At 39.9% G+C, this 24,572-nt stretch overlaps 1 protein-coding gene across 1 annotated transcript in view; it reads left to right on the forward strand.

Moving 5' to 3' along the window:
• Positions 1-24,007, forward strand: part of LOC120515153 (regulator of G-protein signaling 5-like) — a 104,368-nt gene extending 80,361 nt beyond the window's left edge. The window contains exons 4-5 of the mRNA XM_039735906.1: positions 7,406-7,572; positions 16,035-24,007. Of these exons, the coding sequence (XP_039591840.1) occupies positions 7,406-7,572; positions 16,035-16,196 (329 nt within the window). The 3' untranslated portion in view covers positions 16,197-24,007. The remainder of the gene's footprint in view (positions 1-7,405; positions 7,573-16,034) is intronic.
• The last annotated feature ends 565 nt before the right edge of the window (positions 24,008-24,572 follow it).

Genomic DNA, 24,572 nt, shown 5'->3' on the forward strand with positions numbered 1-24,572 from the left:
TTCCTTAGTTTAAAGGAAAAGAAAAAAAGGCCGCGGCTGACTTCAAAGCAGTAAAAGGTGGAAACTCAGTAGTGCGCAGGTAAGCGGCCTGCGTTAAGACACCGATCAGGCACAAGGAGCAGTAGGAGCAAATAAGGTAGTAAAGTTTTATTTATTTGTTTATTTTAGATTAAACAGTCCTTAGCGTCCAGAGGCAGAACAGTTAAGTGGGCGACAGCGTATTGGTTCATTAATACGGGGGAATACAAACAGTGCGAGTGAAGAGCTTATAAGTAAGAAGAGCGCAAAGCTAGAAGAGACAGAGAAAAGTAAAGTTAACCTCATAGAAAGGCAGGCAGCAGGCAGCTGAGAGGGAGAACAGTACAGGAGCTTAAGGGGAAAAGGTGTAAAATATCTGTAGCAGATCTTAGTGTTACCATTTAAGTTAAGGAGCAGCTGAAAGAAGAAGAAATTTAATTTTAAGAAAAAAAAATATATATAGTTAAGGCAGCTTAGTAATCCCAAATCAAATTTTAATAATGAGGCCAGTGCAATGCAAGTCCTGTTGGATGTTGGACTTTTAGATGATGGTTTGGAAGAGCCAGTTGTCTATGAGGGCTACATCTGCAAGAGATGCCAGCTGATCCAGCACCTCGAGCTCAGGGTCGCTGAACTGGAGGAGGAGTTGGCTGACCTGCGTTGTAATAGAGAATTGGCGGACTTGGCCCAGGTGTCCTTTAGAGAGATAGTGTGCACCCCTAAGGTGGCGCAGGAGGAGATTCCAGACCAGACAGGTAGGAATAGGTGGGTCACGGTCGCAAGGCGTAAGGTAAAGGGTGCACACTGTCCGGGGGCATCAACCCCAGAATTAGAAGTGTCTAACCGTTATCATGTCCTGGCGGAGCTGGACGGTGACTCTGATAATTCTGAGGTGGTAGGCAGGGTTGAGGAGCCCCAACGGGCCACCTCAAAACCAGTTCCCAAAAAGAGAGAGGTAGTGATAGTTGGGGACTCAATCATTAGGGGATTGAAGCGCAGGTGTGCTCCAGAGAGAGAGAGTCTCAGACGGTGTGTTGCCTTCCGGGAGCACAGGTGGGAGACCTCCTGGAAGGGTGGATAGGCTCTTGGCCAGAGCGGGTGGATCCAGTTGTCATTGTCCACGTTGGAACAAATGACATACATAAGGGTAGTCTGTCAGTTCTGCGATCCAAATTCAAAGAGTTAGGTACCAAGCTGAGGAGCAGAACTGACAAGGTAGTCTTCTCCGAAGTTCTGCCTGTGCCACGCCAGTCCAGGTAAGATTGAGGAGATTAGAAGGCTTAACGCGTGGCTCAAATCTTGGTGCAGGGTAGAAGGGTATAGGTTTATGGGGCATTGGGACTCCTTTTGGAACAGATGGGACCTGTTCCCGTGACGGGTTACATCTGAACCGGAGGGGCATCAATGTATTGGGGAGGCGTATGTGTAGGCTAGTCGAGGATTGTTTAAACTAGGGGATGGGGGCAGGGAGTTTAGGACAGGCCAGATTTAGATCTATACATGGAAGAACAAACAATGGTGTAGAAATAAAAATGCATAGTAATGTAAATTTTAAGCAAACACGTAAAGATAGAAGGATTAACACATTAAAAATAGCTTGCCTTAATGCTAGAAGTATCAAAAATAAGGTAAGTGAGTTGGAGTTGTATGTAGCAGAGCACAATTATGATATTATAGCAATAACGGAAACCTGGCTAAATAACAAAGATGGGGATGAGTGTAACATAGAGGGATACACATTTTTAGGAAGGATAGACAGAACAGAAAAGGAGGTGGGGTTGCTGTTTATGCCAAACAGGAATTAAATGTAAGTCATCTTCAGTTGGATGATGAGCCCCATCTTAGTGAGGACATGTGGCTTCGCCTGGAAAATATTAGGGAAAAGGTCTCATTTTAGGAGTGTGTTATAGACCACCCAATTCAGACAGTAATTTCAACACACATCTTTTAGTAATATCAAAAGGCAAGTTTACAGGGGATATTATAGTCATGGGGACTTTAATTATCCAAATATTAACTGGGATAACCTTACAGATGGAGGAGCACAAGAGCAGGAGTTTTAGAAGTAATCGCGACTGTTTTTAACACAGCATGTTAAAGCACCAACAAGGGGTGAAGCCTATCTGGATTTAGTATTCTGTAATAATCAGGATAGAATTGAGGGTGTAGAGGTGATTGAACCACTAGGGTCAAGTGACCATAATGTAATACAATTCTCAGTATTTTGTAAGAGTACAGATGCAAAGACTAAAATTGTTAAGTTGAACTTTAGTAGGGCTAATTTTGAGCAGATGCGACAAAGTCTAAGTAGGATAGACTGGGATAAGCTTTTAAATGTGGAGACAGTCGAGGAGCAGTGGAACAGGTTTAAAATGTTTTACATGTAATGCAGGACAGATACATACCTAAATTTGGAAGTAATAGGAAACTAAAAAATCTCCACGATGGATTAATAAAGATTTAAAAAGAAGTTGCAAAGGAAAAACTGCTGTATAAGGCATATAAGACTAATGACTGCAAAGAGAACCGTAGCGTATGAGAACATGAGGGCAACCATTAAGAAGGATATCAGAGAGGCTAAAAGACAGTTGGAGAGGAATATAGCAGATAAGGCGAAAGAAGACCCCAAGAGATTCTTTCAGTATTTTAGTAGTAAAAGAACAGTTAAGGAGGAGGTCAAGTTCATCAGGAATAGTAAAGGGAATTAAAAGATACAGACAATGAAATAGCAGATGCCCTAAACTTACATTTTTCTGAGGTGTTTACAAGTGAGCAAGTGGATAACCTGCCAGAGGTAAACACAACTACTAAGGAGGTACTGAGGGATTTGGAAATTGTAGAGGGAGAAGTGCTGCTCAGATTAAATAAGATGAAATCAAACAAATCACCAGGCCCAGATAATATTTATCCTCGTGTTCTTAAGGAGGCTAGTGAGTACATATATAAACCCTTGACACATATTTTTAGGAAGTCACTGTGCACTGGAGAGATTCCAAAGGACTGGAAAATGGCAAATATCATCCCATTATATAAAAAGGGTGACAGGGCAGATCCAAGCAACTATAGGCCAGTAAGCTTAACAAGCATCACAGGAAAATTAATGGAAGGAATTATTAAGGATAAGATTGAGCAACACATGACAAGGACAGGAGTTATTCTGAACAGTCAGCATGGGTTCAGAAGGGGGAGGTCGTGTTTTACTAACATGTTGGAATTCTATGAGGAGGCAACAAAAGGATACGATCAAAGTGGAGCTTATGATATTATTTATCTGGACTTTCAGAAAGCATTTGATAAGGTGCCACATGAGAGGTTGGGCATCAAGTTAAAAGAAGTGGGAATTCAGGGTGATGTTTTTAGATGGGTGCAGAATTGGCTCAGACACAGGAAGCAGAGGGTGATGGTGCGAGGAACCTCATCAGAACTGGCGATGTTAAGAGTGGTGTTCCACAGGGGTCAGTGCTAGGGCCGCTGCTATTTTTAATATATATAAATGATTTAGATAGGAATATAAGTAACAAGCTGGTTAAGTTTGCAGATGATACCAAGATAGGTGGATTAGCAGATAATTTGGAATCCGTTATATCATTACAGAAGGACTTGGATAGCATACAGGCTTGGGCAGATTTGTGGCAGATGAAATTTAATGTCAGTAAATGTAAAGTATTACACATAGGAAGTAAAAATATTAGGTTTGAATACACAATGGGCGGTCGAAAAATCGAGAGTACACCTTATGAGAAGGATTTAGGAGTCATAGTGGACTCCAAGCTATCAACTTCCAAACAGTGTTCAGAAGCCATTAAGAAGGCTAACAGAATGTTAGGTTATATAGCACGATCTGTGGAGTACAAGTCCAAGGAGGTTATGCTCAACCTTTATAATGCACTGGTGAGGCCTCATCTTGAGTACTGTGTGCAGTTTTGGTCTCCAGGCTACAAAAGGACATAGCAGCACTAGAAAAGGTCCAGAGAAGAGCGACTAGGCTGATTCCAGGTCTACAGGGGTTGAATTATGAGGAAAGATTAAAAGAGCTGAGCCTTTACAGTTTAAGCAAAAGAAGATTAAGAGGTGACATGATTGAAGTGTTTAAAATTATGAAGGGAATTAGTACAGTGGATCGAGACTTGTATTTTAAAATGAGCTCATCAAGAACACGGGGACACAGTTGGAAACTTGTTAAGGGTAAATTTCGCACAAACATTAGGAAGTTTTTCTTTACACAAAGAACGATAGACACTTGGAATAAGTTACCAAGTAGTGTGGTAGACAGTAAGACGTTAGGGACTTTCAAAACTCGACTTGATGTTTTCTTGGAGGAAGCAAGTGGATAGGACTGGCGAGCTTTGTTGGGCTGAATGGCCTGTTCTCGTCTAGATTGTTCTAATTGTTCTAATTGTTCTAAAAGAATTCAAAAAGCTCACAATATATATCCATCCATGCATCCATTTTCTAACCCACTGAATCTGAACACAGGGTCACGGGGGTCTGCTGGAGCCAATCCCAACCAACACAGGGCACAAGGCAGGAACCAATCCCAGGCAGGGTGCCAACCCACCGCAGGGCACACTCACACACAAACTAGGGCCAATTTAGAATCGCCAATCCACCTAACCAGCATGTCTTTGGACTGCGGGAGGAAACCGGAGCACCCGGAGGAAACCCACACAGACACGGGGAGAACATGCAAACTCCACGCAGGGAGGACCCGGGAAGCGAACCCGGGTCTCCTAACTGCGAGGCAGCAGCGCTACCACTGCGCCACCGTGCCGCCTCACAATATATATAAAATAAATATACGAGGTGAGATCAAAAAATACGGTGAATGTTTTAAAAAGGAAACTTTTATTGCAGTAAAAGATTTATAACTACTAGTCACCCTCAGAATACTCTCCTTCACTTCGAATGCACTTATCCCAACACCCCTGCCACTTTGCAAAGCAGTTCTTTAGTTGGGTGGGTCGTGTCTGCCTGGATGTCCTCAATGGATTTAAATCATTTGCCTTTCATGGTCATTCTCAATATAGGGAAGAGCCAGAAGTCACATGGTGCCAGATGCGGACACAGCGTAATGTTTTTATTTGACAGAAATTGTCGTACTAGAAGGGATGTGTGACAAGGAGCGTTGTCATGATGAAGAATGAAACCGTTTCTACATTTTCCTCGGTTATTGATGTTGAAGGACTTCCTGATCTTTTCTCATCTTCAACCAAGTCAGATCCATTACAAAATCGATCAAACCACTTGTAAACAGTCTTAATTGTCGGTGCAGTGTCACCATAAACCAATTTTAACATCTGATGGGTTTCCTGAGAATTTTGAAATTAGATACAAAATTTCATGTTGCTCAATATCCATTATTAACGACAAACTTGAAAACACACTTGAACTCAACAGTGGCTCACAAACGCCTGACAGTATCAAACCAGTTGAAACTGGTCACAAACTCGGCTCTAGGATGGACCTGTCAGAACCGGCATTGAAGTGTTTTGCATTGCTCTTGGATGGTGCTCTGCATCAACATTCACCGTACTTTTTGATCACACCCCGTATATACAGTGTATCTGTAAATGAGTTAGTCATGTGTACTGTACATGGCAACACAATAAGTAGAGACAGTTTGATGTTATTAAATCGAATGAAAAAATACAAAAACACATAAGACTGTCCATAATTGTTTCTGTAGATTTAGGATGTAGATGGACTTCTTGAATCTAGAATGTGATTAGCTGACACAGAGGAGAGGAAAACAAAAAACTCCAACGACTGGTCCAATAGGTGAAAAATAAACCTGTGGAGGGCCACAGTCAGGATACAGGAGCAAGAAAATCAAATAGTTAAGTCTATCGCTTCTGCATCGTATTAGTCAGAATGTCCTAGGCCAGCTAGTCAGCCACCCTCCACTGGGCACAATTGATACAGTTAGGACAGTCATCAATAAAGGTTTCCAAGTCCTCCTCATTTCCTTCAGTACCCCAGGTGACTTCAGATTAGAGCTCTTTGACCAGGGGTGGGTGGCGTAACACAGGATGGGATAAGAGACAAAAAAAAAAAGACAAAGAAAGCAATGGATTAATACCGGCTACTCATTTATACAACAGAGAGCCAAACTTATCATCAGATCACTATGTAATGTTTAAATTACTGGAAAGTCAGATTAAAATAAATTGAAGTTTTTTTTAAATATTCCAAAAATTTAGCCTGGAATATTTCTATTGGTAAATTATTCCAAATTTTAGGTGCCTAAGAACAGAAAGCTGTCTCCCCAGTTCTTTTATGGAATAATGAACAAACCAGTATTTGCTGATCTAAGATTTTGTACATAAGGAAAAAGAAATTCTGAAATGTAGGGAGCGCTAAGATTGTTTAGAGCCTTGTATCCAAGTAGAAGTATTTTAAAATTGATTCTAAACATTCTACGATTTTCATAGTAGATGTTGATAGATAGATAGATAGATAGATAATGTATGACATGTTACACCATTGTTGTGACTCTATAAATGGAGAAGTGTATGCTCTAAGCATCCGTGTTTGGATTCCCTCAACCATTTCTGCACAAATGTGTGTTTGGTTTAATTTTATAACTTTCTCTGTTGTCTATCCGATTTCAAGTCTTGTTTAGTCTTTTTGGTTAAGTTTTGGATCAGTTTGTCTTTTTGGTAATGACCCCCTGCTTGTATTTTTGACTTAATATCCACTTCTGACCCAAAATGAAAAAAAAAATGCCAAGAACAAACCTAATTTTCGGGTATTTGGTGATATATGAGGAAAACTGGGGTACATGGAGGAAAACCTGCACAGACACATGGAGAACATAGACAATGACCAGGTGACAATGACCTGAACCCAGGATATTAACTAACACTAACAACAGCACCACCCTGCTGCCCTTATTTACGATTATCTGCTAAACAATAATTATGTCAAAATTCTGATGACTGTCAGCAGCTAATGTTTTGAAACAAACAAACGAATATGAGATTTATCTGATGCCCAATTACTTATGCATAGCTGTGCTATCCATCTAAGATCTTGGCGTTAATGTCTGCAACACCATGGAATGCATATGTCTCTGCTATATGCCATTTGGTATCGGAAATGTAACAAGAGTGTTAATATTTGTGATGCACCATCTGTTGGAATGACAGACACATAGCAACCAGACGAAACACACAGGCAGACACTTATTCTTTTTTAAGGTGGATTAACCCCATCTTATTAGATGTGTCAAAAGCTCCTTAAATTCCCCTGCTCTTATGGAAAGTTTGCTAAAGTGAAGACTGGAGCCATTGGCATTTAGAACTAACTTCTACACAGAACGGTGGCTCTTCTGCATTGCTTCACTCATGACATTATTGACTCTCGTGTTCCCTGCCTTGTTTTGCAGATGGCCTGAATGCTTTCCGAAGCTTCCTGATGTCCGAGTTCAGTGAGGAGAATATTGAGTTTTGGATGGCCTGTGAAGAATACAAGAAAATCAAGTCTCCAATAAAAATGGAAACCAAAGCTAAGAAAATCTATGAGGAATTTATTCAGACTGAAGCTCCAAAAGAGGTACTTCATACTTACTTGTTGTGTGGCGCTGAAACAGAATTTGTGTTTTCAGTGGATTTCGTCCTTCTCTGACTGCATTCATGAACTTATTGCTTTATTTCAAAGGGGACAGTTTCAAAACAAATAAGTTATTTGCTGTTTATAAATCATCAGGTCATTTACTTGCTATTGTTTATTAATGAAGGTTGGTGAGAGATGTCCCCAAAATAAGAGACAAGGTTTGTGGTCAAAAAATACAAGCAAAGGTCAAAAACTGAAGAATCCAAAGAAGAAATCTAAAAAACCACAAGCAAATAATATTTGTTGTGGATTTTGTCTGTTCAAATAGCAAAGTAACTCAGAAATCCAGCCCACAGGAACACTAGAGTAACTCTAGAACAAAAATGATGCCAACTATACTCATCCAAGATAGCTGTGACGATAGTAAAAAATTAAATAAATAATTAGAATAACAGCAAAAGTAAGGTATAATTTCAATAACACCAGATTTGTGATTTGCAGTAGTGGAAACCCCCAATTAGAGCATAAAATTACACCACCAAAACATGGGAAGTTATTAGAAAAATACAAATAAGATGTTCAATATAACAATTTCCAAATGTGTTCTTGTCATTAATTCCCACATTGCCAATTCTGATAACATTCCTAAACATCCAACAAAGACTGATAAGAAACTTCTTTTAGAATCCTTTAAAGCCACTCGAAAACTCCTTCTAGTGAGTTTTGTATTTCGCAATTGCAAAATTGCTTTTAGTGTTATTATGTAAAACTGTATGTGAATCAAGACCTGTCTCATACATACAGTATGTGGTCACAGGCAGGAATAGTCGTGGAGCCCACAATAAACATTGTGGAGCCAGATTTACTGTCAATAAATCAAAAGTATTGTTGTGGGCAAGCAAAAGAAAGGTCGGCCAATCCAGACTCTGAACAACTTCAGGCAGCTTTGGGGCTTCTTCTGCTTGACTGAGACATGACACTGTGGGCATTCTCCTTTAATTTGATCCCGACTGGAAGGGGTGAGGCATTCTATGAGCTCCACGGGTGGCATCAAATGAGATTACCGGGGTTCTTCTCAGTACTGTGAATGGAAGAGAGAGGAGTGTTAGCCACTTATAATATGCAGTATATTGTGAAATGATCAGACTCGACACACTTAAAAAGGTTTGAGGCAGCCACCTGTATAATATCCCTGGCTGCAATGGGTTTGAAAATCAACACTGATGTGCATTCGATGGAGTCCAAACAATAACTGAATCACTGTTGTAAATATGGCAGCTTTAAATGCCAAGACCAGAAGTGATGTACCTCTGGGCACCAGAAACAGAAATGATTTGCTTCTGGGCACTGGAACCAAAAGTGGCATGCTTCTGGGCACCAGAACTGGAAGTGATGTGCTTCTGGGCACCAGAACTGGAACTGATGTTTTCAAGGATGAATGTGGTCTGCAAAGATAACAGAAGAAGGTTAAGTGCATCATGCCACCCCCTGGCCTGGCATGGAATTACCCTCACTTGGTCCAAACAGCTTCCTCCTTCTCACACGTGTGCGACAATATATATATACTGTATATGCACAGGTCTGATCATAGACATGTTATATAGTACCTGCCAAATATTACAAAGAGTACAAGACATGTGTTTCACCTTATTTGTGGTTAATCAAATATCATATTGTGCCCCCTACGCGCCAGCAACTTCACATCTTTGATGCACGCATATGTGGATTTCACTTTCACCAAACAACAAATCTTTTCATTTTCACAGATACGCCTCTTCATTGGGAAAAAACATTACTTTTCCCTGATGGCAACATGAACTAGATGATCTACAAGTCTCCAACTTAAGTTTAAAGACAAACAATATCTACATACTTCTGTCATATCACCTATGTCCATATATTCGATCTCTTTTTGCTCTTACCTTTTTGTAAATATCGCATTGATTTTTGATTCCATGTTTGGAATTACATTGTGACAACACAACGTATAACTGCCCGTGAGTGAATTTTGTTTCATTCTCTCTACACAAACTGTGTCTGACAATAGCATTTACACAAATGAGAAATGATTGAGCCATGGGCATGGTTGTAAAAATTTAGATCAGGGAAGGACTTTTTCAAATTTCTTTGCATAAAGTCTTGTCTCACGGGGCTTGAAATTTTCTCTCGCAGGATTTCACTTTCACCAAACAACAAATCTTTTAATTCTCACAGATACGACTCTTCATTGGGAAGAAACACTACTTTTCTCTGATGGCAACACGAATTAGATCATCCACAAGTCTCTGACTTAAAGTTTAAATCTGAACAATATATATTCAATCTCTTTTCGCTGTTCCGTCATTTCACAGAGTAATAATTTTCGTTTGTTTGCACTAATGCGATTTCTACTATAATTCTTTTGAGTCTTCCGAATTTTTGTACTTCCGTTATCTCTAACCTGCACTGCATGTATTTCACGCCAAACGTTTTTGAATTCTTTATGACGTTCTGTCATCTACTCTTTGACTTTTATTTCCGGCCCCAAGCATAGTTAAATCTCTTGGCACAAAGTCTAGTCTCGTGGGACATGAAAGTCTCTCTCTGAGAAAATCACATCTCGTCTCTTTTTCCAAGGTTATATATATATTATATATATTGTATATATACAAGTGCTCAGCATAAATGAGTACACCCCACTACATTTGTCAGAAAACCTTTAGTTTCCTTTCAGTATCAACATTTTCTATGAGATACTGTACTACAAAATACTCCCACAAATGTGGGCCATTGATTGCAAACAAGATTTGTTAATTTGCACACACAAAAAAGTGATTTTCCTAACAAATTCATTCAAGCCCATGTTGCAAAAATGAGTACACCCCAATTATAGTCTTAGGAGAAAAGCCACACTTAAGACTACACAATTCTAATTAACAGGCATTCAACCACAGGTGAGACTAATGATTCATTTAAGAGGTGTCCAGCAGACAGGTGACTATCAAAGGGCATTACTTAACAAAGAAAAGCCCTTCCCATTTCATGCTGTCAGCAATGGCTCCACATGGAAGAGAAATGTCAAAAAATCTGAGAAAGGAAATCATTACTTTACACAAAAAAGGTGAGGGCTACAAGAAGATCAGCAAAGCTTTACATATCAGTCAAAATACTGTAGCAAAAGTGATCCAAAAAGTTACGAAATATGGAAGTGCAACCATCTTACAGAGACATCCAGGCCATTCACAGAAGTTAACATCTCGAAGGAGCGCCTTCTGATGAGAAGGGTTGAAGAAAATCGGCATGCAAGTTCACTGCAGTTAGCTAAATCAGTAGAAAGCCGAACTGAAGTGACCGTTTCCCGTAACACCATATGGCGCACACTGCAGAGGAATGGCATGCATGGGAATCGTCCATGAAGGAAGCCTCGCCTAAAGCCCATGCACAAAAAAGCATGCCTAGAATGTGATAGGGCCCATGCTGAAAAAGATGAAGACTACTGGGACTCTATACTCTGGAGTGATGAGACAAAGATCACTGTTTTTGGAACTAATGGTTTCAAAACTGTATGGCGTCGTAAAGGTGAGGATTTCAAAGAAAAATGCATGGTGCCTACAGTGAAACATGGTGGTGGCAGTGCCCTTATGTGGGGCTGCATGAGTGCTGCTGGTGTTGGAGAGCTGCATTTCATTGATGGTATCATGAAGTCAACAATGTGCTGCTCTATACTGAAGGAGAAGATGCTGCCATCACTCCTTGCACTTGGTCGTCGTGCACTTTTCCAACACGACAATGATCCAAAACACACATCTAAAGCTACTGTTGCATTTCTGAAGAAGAACAGGGTGAAGGTGATTGAATGACCAAGTATGATCTGAACCCAATCGAACACCTGTGGGGAATTCTGAAGCGACAAGTTGAGCATCACTCTCCATCCAGCATCCAGGCTCTAAAAGAGGTTATTCTTGAAGAATGGAAAAAGATGGATGTTGCAATATGTTGCCAACTTGTTCATTCCATGCCTAGAAGACTTGGTGCTGTCCTTAAAAATCACGATGGTCATACAAAATACTAGATGTAGTAGTTTTTGTTGCAGGGTGTATTCATTTTTGCTTCAACCAATTTGAGTAAAACTGAAGATTTCGTGATCTAAGTTATATTATTAACCTTAATTTCATGTTATGGAGTTAAACAAGTGTTCAATAAAACTCAGCCTTGTGAAAATTTTGGAAATTGTTCTTTTGTTCATTGAGCTACTAATTAAATTCGTACTTTTTAAAGGGGGTGTACTCATTTATGTACACGTGGACAAAATTGTTGGTACCCTTCAGTCAAAGAAAGAAAAACTCACAATGGTCACAGAAATAACTTTAATCTGACAAAAGTAATAGTAAATAAAAATTCTATGAAATTTAACTAATAAAAGTCAGATATTGATTTTCAACCATGCTTCAACAGAATTATTTAAAAAAATAAACTCATGAAACAGGCCTGGACAAAAATGATGGTACCCCTAACTTAATATTTTGTTGCACAACCTTTTGAGGCAATCACTGCAATCAAACGATTCCTGTAACTGTCAATGAGACTTCTGCACTTCTCAGCAGGTATTCTGGCTCACTCCTCATGAGCAAACTGCTCCAGTTGTCTCAGGTTTGAAGGGTGCCTTTTCCAGACGGCATGTTTCAGCTCTTTCAAAGATGCTCAATAGGATTGAGGTCAGGGCTCATAGAAGGCCACTTTAGAATAGTCCAATGTTTTCCTCTTAGCCATTCTTGGGTGTTTTTAGCTGTGTGTTTTGGGTCATTGTCCTGTTGCAAGACCCATGACCTGCGACTGAGACCAAGCTTTCTGACACTGGCCAGCACATTTCTCTTTAGAATCCCTTGATAGTCTTGAGATTTCATTGTACCCTGCACAGATTCAAGACACCCTGTGCCAGATGCAGCAAAGCAGCCCCAGAACATAACAGAGCCTCCTCCATGTTTCACAGAAGGGACAGTGTTCTTTTCTTGATATGCTTCATTTTTCTGTCTGTGAACATAGAGCTGATGTGCCTTGGCAAAAAGTTCAATTTTTGTCTCATCTGTCCATAGGACATTTTCCCAGAATCTTTGTGGCTTGTCCACATGTAGTTTGGCAAATTCCAGTCAGGCTTTTTTATGATTTGTTTTCAACAATGGTGTCCTCCTTGGTCGTCTCCCATGAAGTCCACTTTGGCTCAAACAACGACGGATGGTGTGATCTGACACTGATGTTCCTTGAGCTTGAAGTTCACCTTGGATCTCTTTAGAAGTTTTTCTGGGCTCTTTTGTTACCATTCGTATTATCCGTCTCTTTGATTTGTCATCAATTTTCCTCCTGCTGCCACGTCCAGGGAGGATGGCTACAGTCCCATGGATCTTAAATTTCTGAATAATATGTGCAACTGTAGTCACAGGAACATCAAGCTGCTTCAAGATGGTCTTATAGCCTTTACCTTTGACATGCTTGTCTATAATTTTCTTTCTAATCTCCTGAGACATCTCTTTCCTTCGCTTCCTCTGGTCCATGTTGAGTGTGGTACACACCATGTCACCAAACAGCACAGTGACTACCTGGAGCCCTATATATAGGTCCACTGACTGATTACAAGATTGCAGACACCTGTGATGCTAATTAGTGGACACACCTTGGATTAACATGTCCCTTTGGTCACATTATTTTCAGTCTTTTTCTAGGGGTACCATCATCAGGCCTGTTTCATGAGTTTATTTTTTTAAATAATTCTGTTGAAGCATGGTTGAAAAGCAATGTCTGACTTTTATTAGTTAAATTTCATAGAATTTTTATTTACTATTACTTTTGTCAGATTAAAGTTATTTCTGTGACCATTGTGAGTTTTTCTTTCATTGACTGAAGGGTACCAACAATTTTGTCCACGTGTTATATACTAATAAAAGGCAAAGCCCTCACTGACTGACTGACTGACTCACTCACTCACTCATCACTAATTCTCCAACTTCCCGTGTAGGTAGAAGGCTGAAATTTGGCAGGCTCATTCCTTACAGCTTCCTTACAAAAGTTAAGCAGGTTTCATTTCGAAATTCTACACGTAATGGTCATAACTGGAACCTACTTACATATATATACTGTAATAGACTGCAGCTCGATGGCCATGGGAGGCGGAGTTGCATGTCGCATCATCACGCCTCTCACATAATTGAGTGCCTGCCCATATAAGGCCGTCCATCAGCGGCAATCCAATAGAAACACTGCCGCTAAATATTCATGGGTGAAGGACTGTGCTTATGCAGACGAAGATGAGATGGTCAGGGTGGTGTTTGGCATAAACTCGGTGAAACTGCGAGAGAAACTTTTAAGTGCCGGGTCTTAGCTAACATTAAATAAAGCCATGGACATCGCACAAGATGGCACAAGCACAGCTGAGAACCTTCGATGCATGTACACCGAGCGGCTTATGTGAACTGGCGCAGTACGCAGATAAAAAGCAACAGTTCCAAAGAGCGCTGAACAAAAAACGCATTACACAATTGAGAAGGCAGCAAAAAAATATGAAGCGAGAAACGCATACAAGCATATTCATAAGTGCAGCTACTGCAGAAACAAAGCACACGGTGGAAAAAGTCAATGTCCAGCTAAAGGAAGACAGTGTAAAAAAAAACCCGTGCATGCAGTGTGTCACGTCTCAGATAAAGAGGATCAGGACGAGCTGTTTATTGATGCAGTAAGAAACAAATCGATGAATGAAACCTGTTATCTTTACAGCGATTCACAAACACGGAATGTAATTTGAACACAACACATCCTCCAAATACGAACCTGATTGAAAGAAATAATGATAATCAAATCTTTGATGACAGCAACACTCATAACAGTCACAAAACAATTACATTGACAGTCATGTTACGTTATTATTAAAATGTTCCCTTTTCTTTTTCATTACTTCTTTAACACACTACTTCTCCGCTGCGAAGCGCGGGTATTTTGCTAGTATATATATATTCAGACCAGAGTTGTAGGACTATATATATATATATATATACACACTTGACTTGAGCATTCATAGTTTTCATCCCCTTTCTCTGTATGTTTAGCATTCATTAGTTTGATGGGCTTGCTGTTTCCTGAGCAGCTCTTCTTTTCTCCACCCTAGCGGCCTGCTTCTTCTCTTCTTTCGTCAGCATCTTTTCATGTTAAAACTAACTAATTAAGTCAGTGTTTGTGTTGCAATTACTTAGTAAGTTTTCTTTAATTTTTCACTTAAGATGGCACTTAACTCTTCAATCTTCCTCAAGAATGATTTAAGATATGAAGAGGTAGGAGAAGTGACGGTGAAGGTGGTAGGGATGAGAACGCCTCATGGCCACCCTGCTGGCCACTGCTGAGAGTTGATTCTACAATAAAATAAAAATAAAGAGAGGAATAATCTTGGAGGTCAATCATCACACCAAAAGCAGATAGTAGATGTCACATAGTAGTATATGTGTACCAAATTTCAGGTCAGTAGACAAACAGTTTGTGAGCTGCAGGTGATTTAAAATCTTGGACAGACAAACGAACTGCCACGGTAGCGTATTATATATAAAGAGAAATATATATATACTAGCTGTGTAAGCCCATGCTGTAAAAAGCCCGGGGTCCTAGAAACTATTGAAATCATCAGAAAATAGATTGAAATGCAGAGATGTCAGGTAATTAAAAGGAACTACTCTGGGGGTCTCTCTCCTAGGAGGATTCGTTTTGCCGACATGCTCGCCTCACTTGTGTATTAGTGCCTAAGCGAGTGACTTTCTTCAGACGTTTTGTTTTTCCGACGTGCTGGCCTTGCTTGTGCATTACTGGTGGGAGGAATATATATATATATTGTGAACTTGAACCCAGACACAGACAGACGGACATCGCTTTTGCACCCAACACACGTTTTATTTACACAATATTTACAAAAAAAGTCAGTGTACTCCAGCACTGTTCTCCCAATGTCCAGGGCACACAGTCAAATAGCCTTTCTCCTGGCCGCCTCCAGTGCTCTCTCCAGCTCCGTCTCTCTTCCACCCAACCTTCGCCCTCGACTGAAGGGAGGCGGCCCCTTAAATAGGAACCCAGATAAGCTCCAGCTGCTTCCCGGCATTCCTCCGAAGACACGCCCCAGAGTGGCGAAAGTGCCGGCTGCGCATCTGGAAGCCCTCCGCGTGTCCCCTGTCTTCTTCCCCCCAGCACTTCCTGGTGTGGTGGAAGTGCTGGGCTCCAGGGTTGTTCAGGCACCGGGGCGCCGCCTGGCGGTGGCCACGGGTCCCTACAGGGCTGGGCTTCCAAGCCCTTTACCCGTGGCCCCCAACATAACCAGGGCGGTCGCCCCCTCACGGTCTGGAGGAGGTACAAGCCCTCCTCTGGTCCTCCTGGGCGTATATAATATGTGTGTGTGTGTGTGTGCATGTGTGTATACATATATATAAATTAATAAACATTATTTTTTCTACCAACAGGTGAACATCGATCATTTTACCAAAGATGTTACAATCCAGAACCTCGTTGAACCCACTCCTACCACCTTTGATTTGGCTCAGAAGAGAATTTTTGCCCTGATGGAGAAAGATTCCTTTGCCAGATTCCTGCGTTCAGAGCTGTATCAAGAGTTACTGAAGTAGCTATGTGGCTGGGCTGTGCAAAATGACATCCGCTGACATCGAGACTCCTGAGCATTGAAATCACTATCGTCACCCTAATACTGCTTGACTGGCAGACTACTTTATCATACTGTTTCACAACACAAGACAAGGATTCTATCTTCAGAACACCATAGTATCATAAAAAAACAGCAGTGGCACAAAGTGTGAGCTTTGGAGAAAGATGTATAATCCTCCAAAGTGCTACTTATTAGAAATGGTCCTCAAGTGGGAATGTTCATGCCCTTTCATAATCAAGGGAAATTACCCTTTGCAGTCAGTGTCATGGACATCTGTGTGGCAGGGTGTAAGTGGACAAGACCTAAATGCGAGTTAAGCTATGCTGATCATTGGTAGATAGCTTGCCACCAAATTCTGGTCACAGGATTAGCTGCCCACATGCTTTAAAAACTTGTAACTCATCTTCTCCCCGTGTCCTGCATGAATAATCTATTTTACATAGAAATCAAATGAGATTTACATTTCCACCGCTTAAACTGAATTATTTTAATGAAACCGTTAAACTGCAGCCAATGGAATTGTTTAAGTGAACTCTTGTTCTTTTACAAAATTGTATATTTTTCCCATGTCATGCGGGACCAATTTTATATCAGTCATAACAAGACAGGAATGAATGAGAATAAAAGCTGACTCGAGTTCTGCAGCAAGGCCAGAAGAGTGTGATTCCTATAGTGAGCCTTTGTTGGTGAGAGCCAATCAGAAAACAGAAATGCAGTTTAATTGTTTGTTTTCGAATACTGGGCCTACAATGGACCAGTGGGCAGTTTCCTGCCTTGCGCCCAGGGCTGTCTGAGTGGGCTTCACCTAGTCTGTGACCTTGATTTGGATTAAGTGGGTTTGAGAATGTTATGTTATGTAACTTTAAAAGAGCACCTAAAATGGTGAGCACCTCCTTGAAGTGCCTCGTAGGAACATGAAGCAGCAAATGTGCACCTCATGGTTACACAGTGTGGCAGTGGTGGGATTTGAGTCTGCGACTTTATGATTTAGAGTAAGAAGCATTAAAGATAAGTATTCTTGCCCTCATTATATTTTCCTTGTTTGTGGAATTATAACTTAAACACAAATTGGGCAAAAAGATACTTTTTCTGAAGTGAGATATAAGTGATGAGCAAGTGTATAGGCCTGAGGCGACCAGGCCTTTTAGACAGCCACCTGTTTTAATGGAGGCATTGTATTCAAAGGAGGCTCTAACACTTTGAAACCCATTGTTTATAGATACGCTCACAAACGCACACAGTCCTTTTCTGGTCAAAGTCAGTTTATTCCCACTTGTAATGGACCATCTCTAATTTTGGCCTTGATTCCAGTTTACTTCACTTTGAAGCTGAAACAGTCCAGATGAGCTGCCTGCCAGTCGCTCTTTATTTTGTCATGTATGGTGCAGCCTCTCTACTGTATGCATCTTCCTTCCTGAATGACTTTGCGCAGCCCCAATAATATAATACACACACACACACTCAAACACAGACTTGCGCTTTATCATCCAGGTTTTGGGCCGCACCGGGCCCATGCCCTTAGCACTTTGTACTTGTAAGTATTGTTAAAGCTTTATGTGTACTGAAAGTAATCCACACTCCATGTGTTCAGCTCTGCAACTCTGACCGATTCATCCAATTCATGCCAATCTGACTTCACTTAATTCAATAAAAGCCTGCAATGTATGACCACCTAGTCAGTCACTTGGAACCTATGGTTATTCTAATCAATTCTCCTTTGTCAGTCTCTTAAATATTTGGTTGGTTCCTGTATTATTCTTTATGCACATTCATATTTTTAGCACTGGATCTGCTTGTATTTTTTTTTTTTTATTTGTCGTCAATATAAGTCAGGATCTGCATTGGTCAGAGTAAAACAATGCCTTTAAATCTTCCCTTCTTAGAGATAACCCTCATATGTTACTAGACATCTTCATTTTACTTTTGTTGTATTGTTTTAATCTCTCAATCAAGTATATATGTTTTCATGTTAAGTTCATTATGTTTATTAACAATATAGACACATAAATGCTTGAATTATTTAGAGGGAGGAAATGAAAGGGAGAGGGAGAGACGCAAGCTGATGCTCTGCCACCTGATATTATAACAATATGATATTCTTATAGTATATGGCTGACCACAGAAGATACAAGGAGGTCCTTGATTATTTCCTTACTCACAGAATAGAGCTACTTCGTTAACTATCTGACACACATCTAAGTACAGCAGCCCAATGGAACATATAATGACGTACAGGGCATTTCAAAATGAAATCTGCTTTATACAGAAAGAGGGAGGGACAGAGACAGAGATGCAGGCAGATGGTCTGCCCTGATATTATAACTCTATGATACTCTTACAGTATATAGCTGACCATAGAGGATATAAGAAGGTCCTTGTACATTGCATTTCTTACAGAACACAACTAATCAGTTAACTAATAGACACACACCTCAGTACAGCAGCCCAGTGGAGTGCATTATGACTCAAACAAGGCATTTTAAAATGAATTTGGTTGATGTTATTACCTGACATCGTGACATGTAACAACAGAGTGATACTATTACAGTGTATATGGCTGACCACAGAAGATACAAGGAGGTCCTTGATTATTTCCTTACTCACAGAACATAGCTACTATCTGACACACATCTAAGTACAGCAGCCCAATGGAACATATAATGACGTACAGGGCATTTCAAAATAAAATCTACTTTGTATAGAAGGGAAAAGAGACAGAAACAGACACAGGTAGATGTTCTTCCCTGATATTATAACACTATGATACTCTTGCGGTATATGGCTGACCATAGAGGATACAAGGAGGACTTTGTTCATTGCATTTCTTACAAAACACAACTAATCAGTTAACTAAAAGACACACATCTCAAGTACAGCAGCCCAATAAAACACATTACGACACACACAAGGCATTTTAAAATGAATTTGGTTGATGTTATTACCTGAAATCGTGACATGTAACAACAGAGTGATACTATTACAGTGTATACGTTCAATAAAACAGCTGAACACAAAGGTTGCAAGGAGGTCCTTGTTCGTTGCATTTTTTACAGAACGCAACTAATCAGTTAACTAAAAGACGCACATCTAAGTACAGCAGCCCAATGGAACATATAATGACGAACAGGGCATTTCAAAAAGAAATCTACTTTGTATAGAAGGGAAGAGAGATGTTCTGCCCTGATATTATAACTCTATGATACTCTTACAGTATATGGCTGACCATAGAGGATAGAAGGAGGTCCTTATGTATTGCATTTCTTACAGAACACAACTAAACAGTTAACTACAGACCCACATCTGAGTACAGCAGCCCAATGGAGGACATTATGACTCACACAAAGGCCATTTCAAAATGACATCTGCTTTACACAGACAGGGTGGAGAGGGCCAGAGACATAGATGAAGGTCAATGTTATGCCCTGAAATCATAACATGTAACAGCAGTGTGATAACATTACAGTGTATACGTTCAATAACGCAGCTGAACACAAAGGTTGCAAGGAGGACCTCTTGTCTTGCATTTCTCACAGAACACAACTTACTACTCTGTTAACTAACACACACACACATCTAAGTACAGCAACCCAATGTAATACGTCATGACTCATACACAGGCCATTTTAAAATTAAATCTACTTTATATAGAAGGGAAGAGAGACAGAAAGAGACACAGGTAGATGTTCTGCCTTGATATTATAACACTATGATACTCTTACAGTATATGGCTGACCACAGAGGATACAAGGAGGTCCTTGTTTATTACATTACTCACAGAACAAAGCTACTCCGTTAACTTACAGACACACATCAAACTACAGCTGCCCAAAGGAACACATTATAACTCTGAAATTAAATCTGTCTTATGTCGTATAATACACAAATATTCCTGTTTAGTGCCTCCTGGTGCTCTACCTGCTTTGCTCTTGCTATGCATATTTTCATCGACACAAGTCCATCTAAGAGATGTTGAGGCACCAACCGGTTCATTCCTTTTAATAACTACTAAGTCTAAAAATAATAAATAGGCTCTTGATGATACAAATAATAGAAAAGCAAGGTAATTTCACCTGGAAAGCTCTGGTTTTGAGATCAAGGCTTAGGTCACACACATCGAGGTGGAGATCCATCCTCCAGTCTACTTGTCCTGGAATGAGATGACCCCAGACCGGAGTGTCTCCGTTTTATAGTCACTGGGACAAAATGTTGTAGTCAGTTGTCATCACTGGGTGGTTTCTTTACACTGTGAGTACAAAAAGAGACAACACTGGCAGCGACAGCGCTCCTTGTGTCCCGGAGTGGTAATGCTTACCTCTGATGAGTCCAGCAGTTGACCCTCTAACACTCATGTGACAATATATACATATATAAGTATATATGTTTGTATGGAAGCATATGGCCATCTATATTCTGACCACACAAGTAAACTTTTATTCAATCTTTACCAACATGACAACCTTCAGGTTTCCTTCAGTCCATCCATCTATCTGACTGTTTTCAATATCACAGAATCGTAAAGAATTCAAGCAAACGATTTCCATCCATCCACCCATCCATTACTGAATCAGATTAACCTAGCCCAGGATTGCAGAGGCCAGAGCCCACCCTCGTAGCATCATGTCAACCCTAAAGATAGCGCACGTTTGAAGAAATACTACATATAGTAATGAGATCATTTCACTGACGCAAATACACATGCAACACAATGCAAGTGCGTGTTTACCGGCAATTTCCACTGCCTCCTCCCAAAGTGCTTGCACCACAATTAACCAAAACTCTTGCCATCCCTATATGGTCCTTGAAACACATAAAAGGTATAGCCATGGTCTCAGGCCAAACACAAAAGTCTTGTAACATATTGCATACTAACAATGTCTTCTTGTCGTCATGTGTAACATGATCTAAATTTATTGTTTTTTTCTAAATGTTGCCTTGTGTTGTTAGTGCCTCTTTCCCATAATACCCACCACCAGTCAGACATGTCTACCAGCATCCAAAGAGCACAGATACGGTTTGTACAGCATGGAGATTTCGGTGGTTTTTGATTGCACCTTAACTACATTGGGAAAGTTCACAGCGCACACAGTTATATTTATATATGCCGAATGTATAATTACATTTAATTAAATTAATTAAACATTTATTTACCTAATAGTTTCTTTTCTCCAAAGTGACTTGCAAAAGAGTTCAGCATAATCTAGTGAACATCAGTCGTGCTACAGGACAAGGTTACAAAATTGATCACTGCGAGTGAAACAGAACAATGCAAGACTAGTTAATCCCTCCTTAGTTACAAGAATCAATCAAAGCCGTTTATCAATTAGATAGAAATTCACAGAACAAGAGGGTCTTCAAACGTTTCTGAGGGGCATTCTCACTAACAATTTGTTCCATGCCCATGCATGTTTGTTCTGCATGTAAACCTCCCCAGAATCTTGTTCATTTGACTAGTGTGGTCACTCTGTGCCACGTCAACCATACTGTGCTGTGGCCCACTTGGAAAAGAGTTGTGCTCAGGCATGGTTCAGCAGGATTCGGGAATAGTGTGATTTCTAAACAAGCCGTCAATATTGCATGGAACTCAGACATGACGTCAATGATGCAACGTCATTTTATTTGAGTTAAAAACAGGTTTTTATTCTCACCTTACACATGAACGTGAAATGTAGTTGGCAAGAAAAGCTGCAAATTCCTCCTTAAAATTTCATTTGTCTCCGTAAAAATCGCGCAGCACAAGTAACAGCAAAACACTGCACACTCAATAAATCTGTAAGAGGGTAGAGCGTTATCCTGCCCTATGCGACTCCAGAAAAAAACACAAAATAAGGAAAATCATTTTGACATGCATGCTATCTTGTTTTGGCTTCACACGAAGTTGCATGGTGCTAACGAATGCGCACCCAGGCCCAGAACATTAAAACACAGTGTGAGTGCAGGCCAGCTGGGGAGTAAGGAGGAGGAGTAATCATACTCAGGCACGGTACGGAACAAATGGCCTAGTATGAGTACCCCCTTAAACGAGTTAGCAGTTTCGATTTAGGTGGACAGTTTGTTCCACCACCTGATCGATTGGACTGAGATTTGATGACATCATCAGCAGACCCGAGTAAGCGAGAAGGAGCTTGGGGCCTCATGAGTGTCTCCATATACATGGGCGCTGTCAATGTTACAAAATCCAAAAGTGGCAAATGCTTTACTGTTTCAGAAAACTTGTTGTAATTCCCTGCATTTTTTTATTACATTATAATATTCCACATTCAACTTTATTAGTAAATTTAATTAAATAAAGGCAAAAATCCCATTCAGATATATGCATTTTTTATTACATTATAATATTCCACATTCAAGTTAATTAGTAAATTTAGTTAAAATAATTATAAATCCCATTCATATATTTTCATATATTACTAACAAAAACATTTATTTCTGTAGCACACTTTCGTACAAAGAATGTAGCTCAAAGTGCTTTATGCAATGTCAAAGAGAAAATTACAGGAAAGGGAAAAAATAAGATTAGGTAAGAATATTAATATAAGAACAAAGTGTGATTATAAATATGTATGCTCACGTCGTAGCTGCTTTGTATGCCATTATATAAATATTTATGGGTGCTTTTTCTTTGCAACCTGAATGTTTGTTTTAAAGATAATTTAATTTCAAACATAGCAGCCAAACTCCTAATTCTTGACAGTTTAGGACATCACTAAATATATGTTGGGTATAAACAAAGCCTGGGAAAGCTGCGGACCTTTATAAAGGATACGTGAGGCGGTTTCCATGTTTACCGCTATGTGGTTATGTTGGCCAAGTGGGATGTTTGGGGAAGAGTGGCACTAGGGAAATCACGGTCAAGTCAGTGGGATATGGTGCCCTCTCTTCATGAATCGCATGGGGGGACATCCAGGCCATTTAGTTATAAAATTTGACCTTTAAGATCTGTCATTTGTGGAGGCTGGCAGAAGCATTTGAGATCACTCAAGCTACTTTACCGTGTGGGGCAATCCGTCTCCTGAAGAAAATGCAAATAAGTTTCTCTATTGCATGAGAATCAAAACGAATATTTCTGTTTGCCCTGATGGTTATTCATTTTACTAAAACAAATGCAACATGCACCTTGAATTAAGGCGATAAATACTCCATAATGCATAGAATTAAACAAACAGTAAGGTTTTATTTCACACTACGTTAACCGCAGACTCAGTACAGACACATTGTAATAGCCAAAAATATCTCCCAGATGCCTTTGGTTCTTTGCCTTTCTATCCAATTTGTTACATAATTGCATTGTACGCTCGGTTTTAAAGTCCATGCATGATAAATTGATTACTTTTTTTTCATATTATACTACATATTATTTCTCATCTATGTTTGTATCCATGACTTGTTTTAGTATTGACTTCATCATAGTCCTTATAATGCAAAACCAACTTCAAAGATGACTGTCATGACAAGAGTCCCCAAACATTCCAAAATCTTTAGAGCTGTGAGGACCGAGGATCAGCCAGTTCTTGTAATCCTCCTCTGGAGACGTCACATAACGGGGACTCTGGCCCCCATATTACAGAGACGCCAGAGACGACTTTTTGAAAATATTTACAGTACATTTGTAAAATATCTAATAATACCCGACTTCACAGTAGAGACCTTACATGTGGAAATGAGAACAGTGGCCTCCATAAGGACTGATGGAGTCAATGCTAAAATAAACCAAACTCACATTGTGCATGTAAGCTTTATGTAGAATCTAAATATATAAACTGCATATGACACCAACGTCTTCAAGCTTTATTTATTTATTTGTTTGTTGGTGTGTGCTCACATCACCGAGAGGAGTCAGCAGAGCAAAACCCTGAGTCTCGGGATGACAAAAGAACAAGAGACAAGCACAGTGTGGATGTTGTTCACGGTATCATATTTGTTCTTGTGTTTGGAAGGAATGGGTTTTAAAGAAAGACAGAATGATTAAGAAGTGGTCACTGTAAAAAAATGGAGCATTGAGTATTGTTTTTGGCTTACTCTCTCTGCTTATTTTTACTTTATTTTGCTCCGTTCATAGTGAGTGCGATATAAAATAAAAGTCAAAAAATAAAGTCAGTTCTATAGATATTTAATTGGAGACTTTTTTTTTTAAATTCTATTTCCTACCCCCAAATGATACACATGAATCACTATATTACACACTCAGTGACCATTCTTATTGTGTTAATCTACTGGACAATACAATACAATTTATGTTTGTATAGCCCAAAATCACACAAGGAATGCTCCAATGGGCTTTAACAGGCCCTATCTTTAGACATCCCCCCAGCATTTGACTCTCCCAGAAGACAAGGAAAAA

This window comes from Polypterus senegalus, chromosome 14 (genome assembly GCF_016835505.1).
Source record: "Polypterus senegalus isolate Bchr_013 chromosome 14, ASM1683550v1, whole genome shotgun sequence".
Classification (NCBI taxonomy): Eukaryota; Metazoa; Chordata; class Cladistia; order Polypteriformes; family Polypteridae; genus Polypterus; species Polypterus senegalus.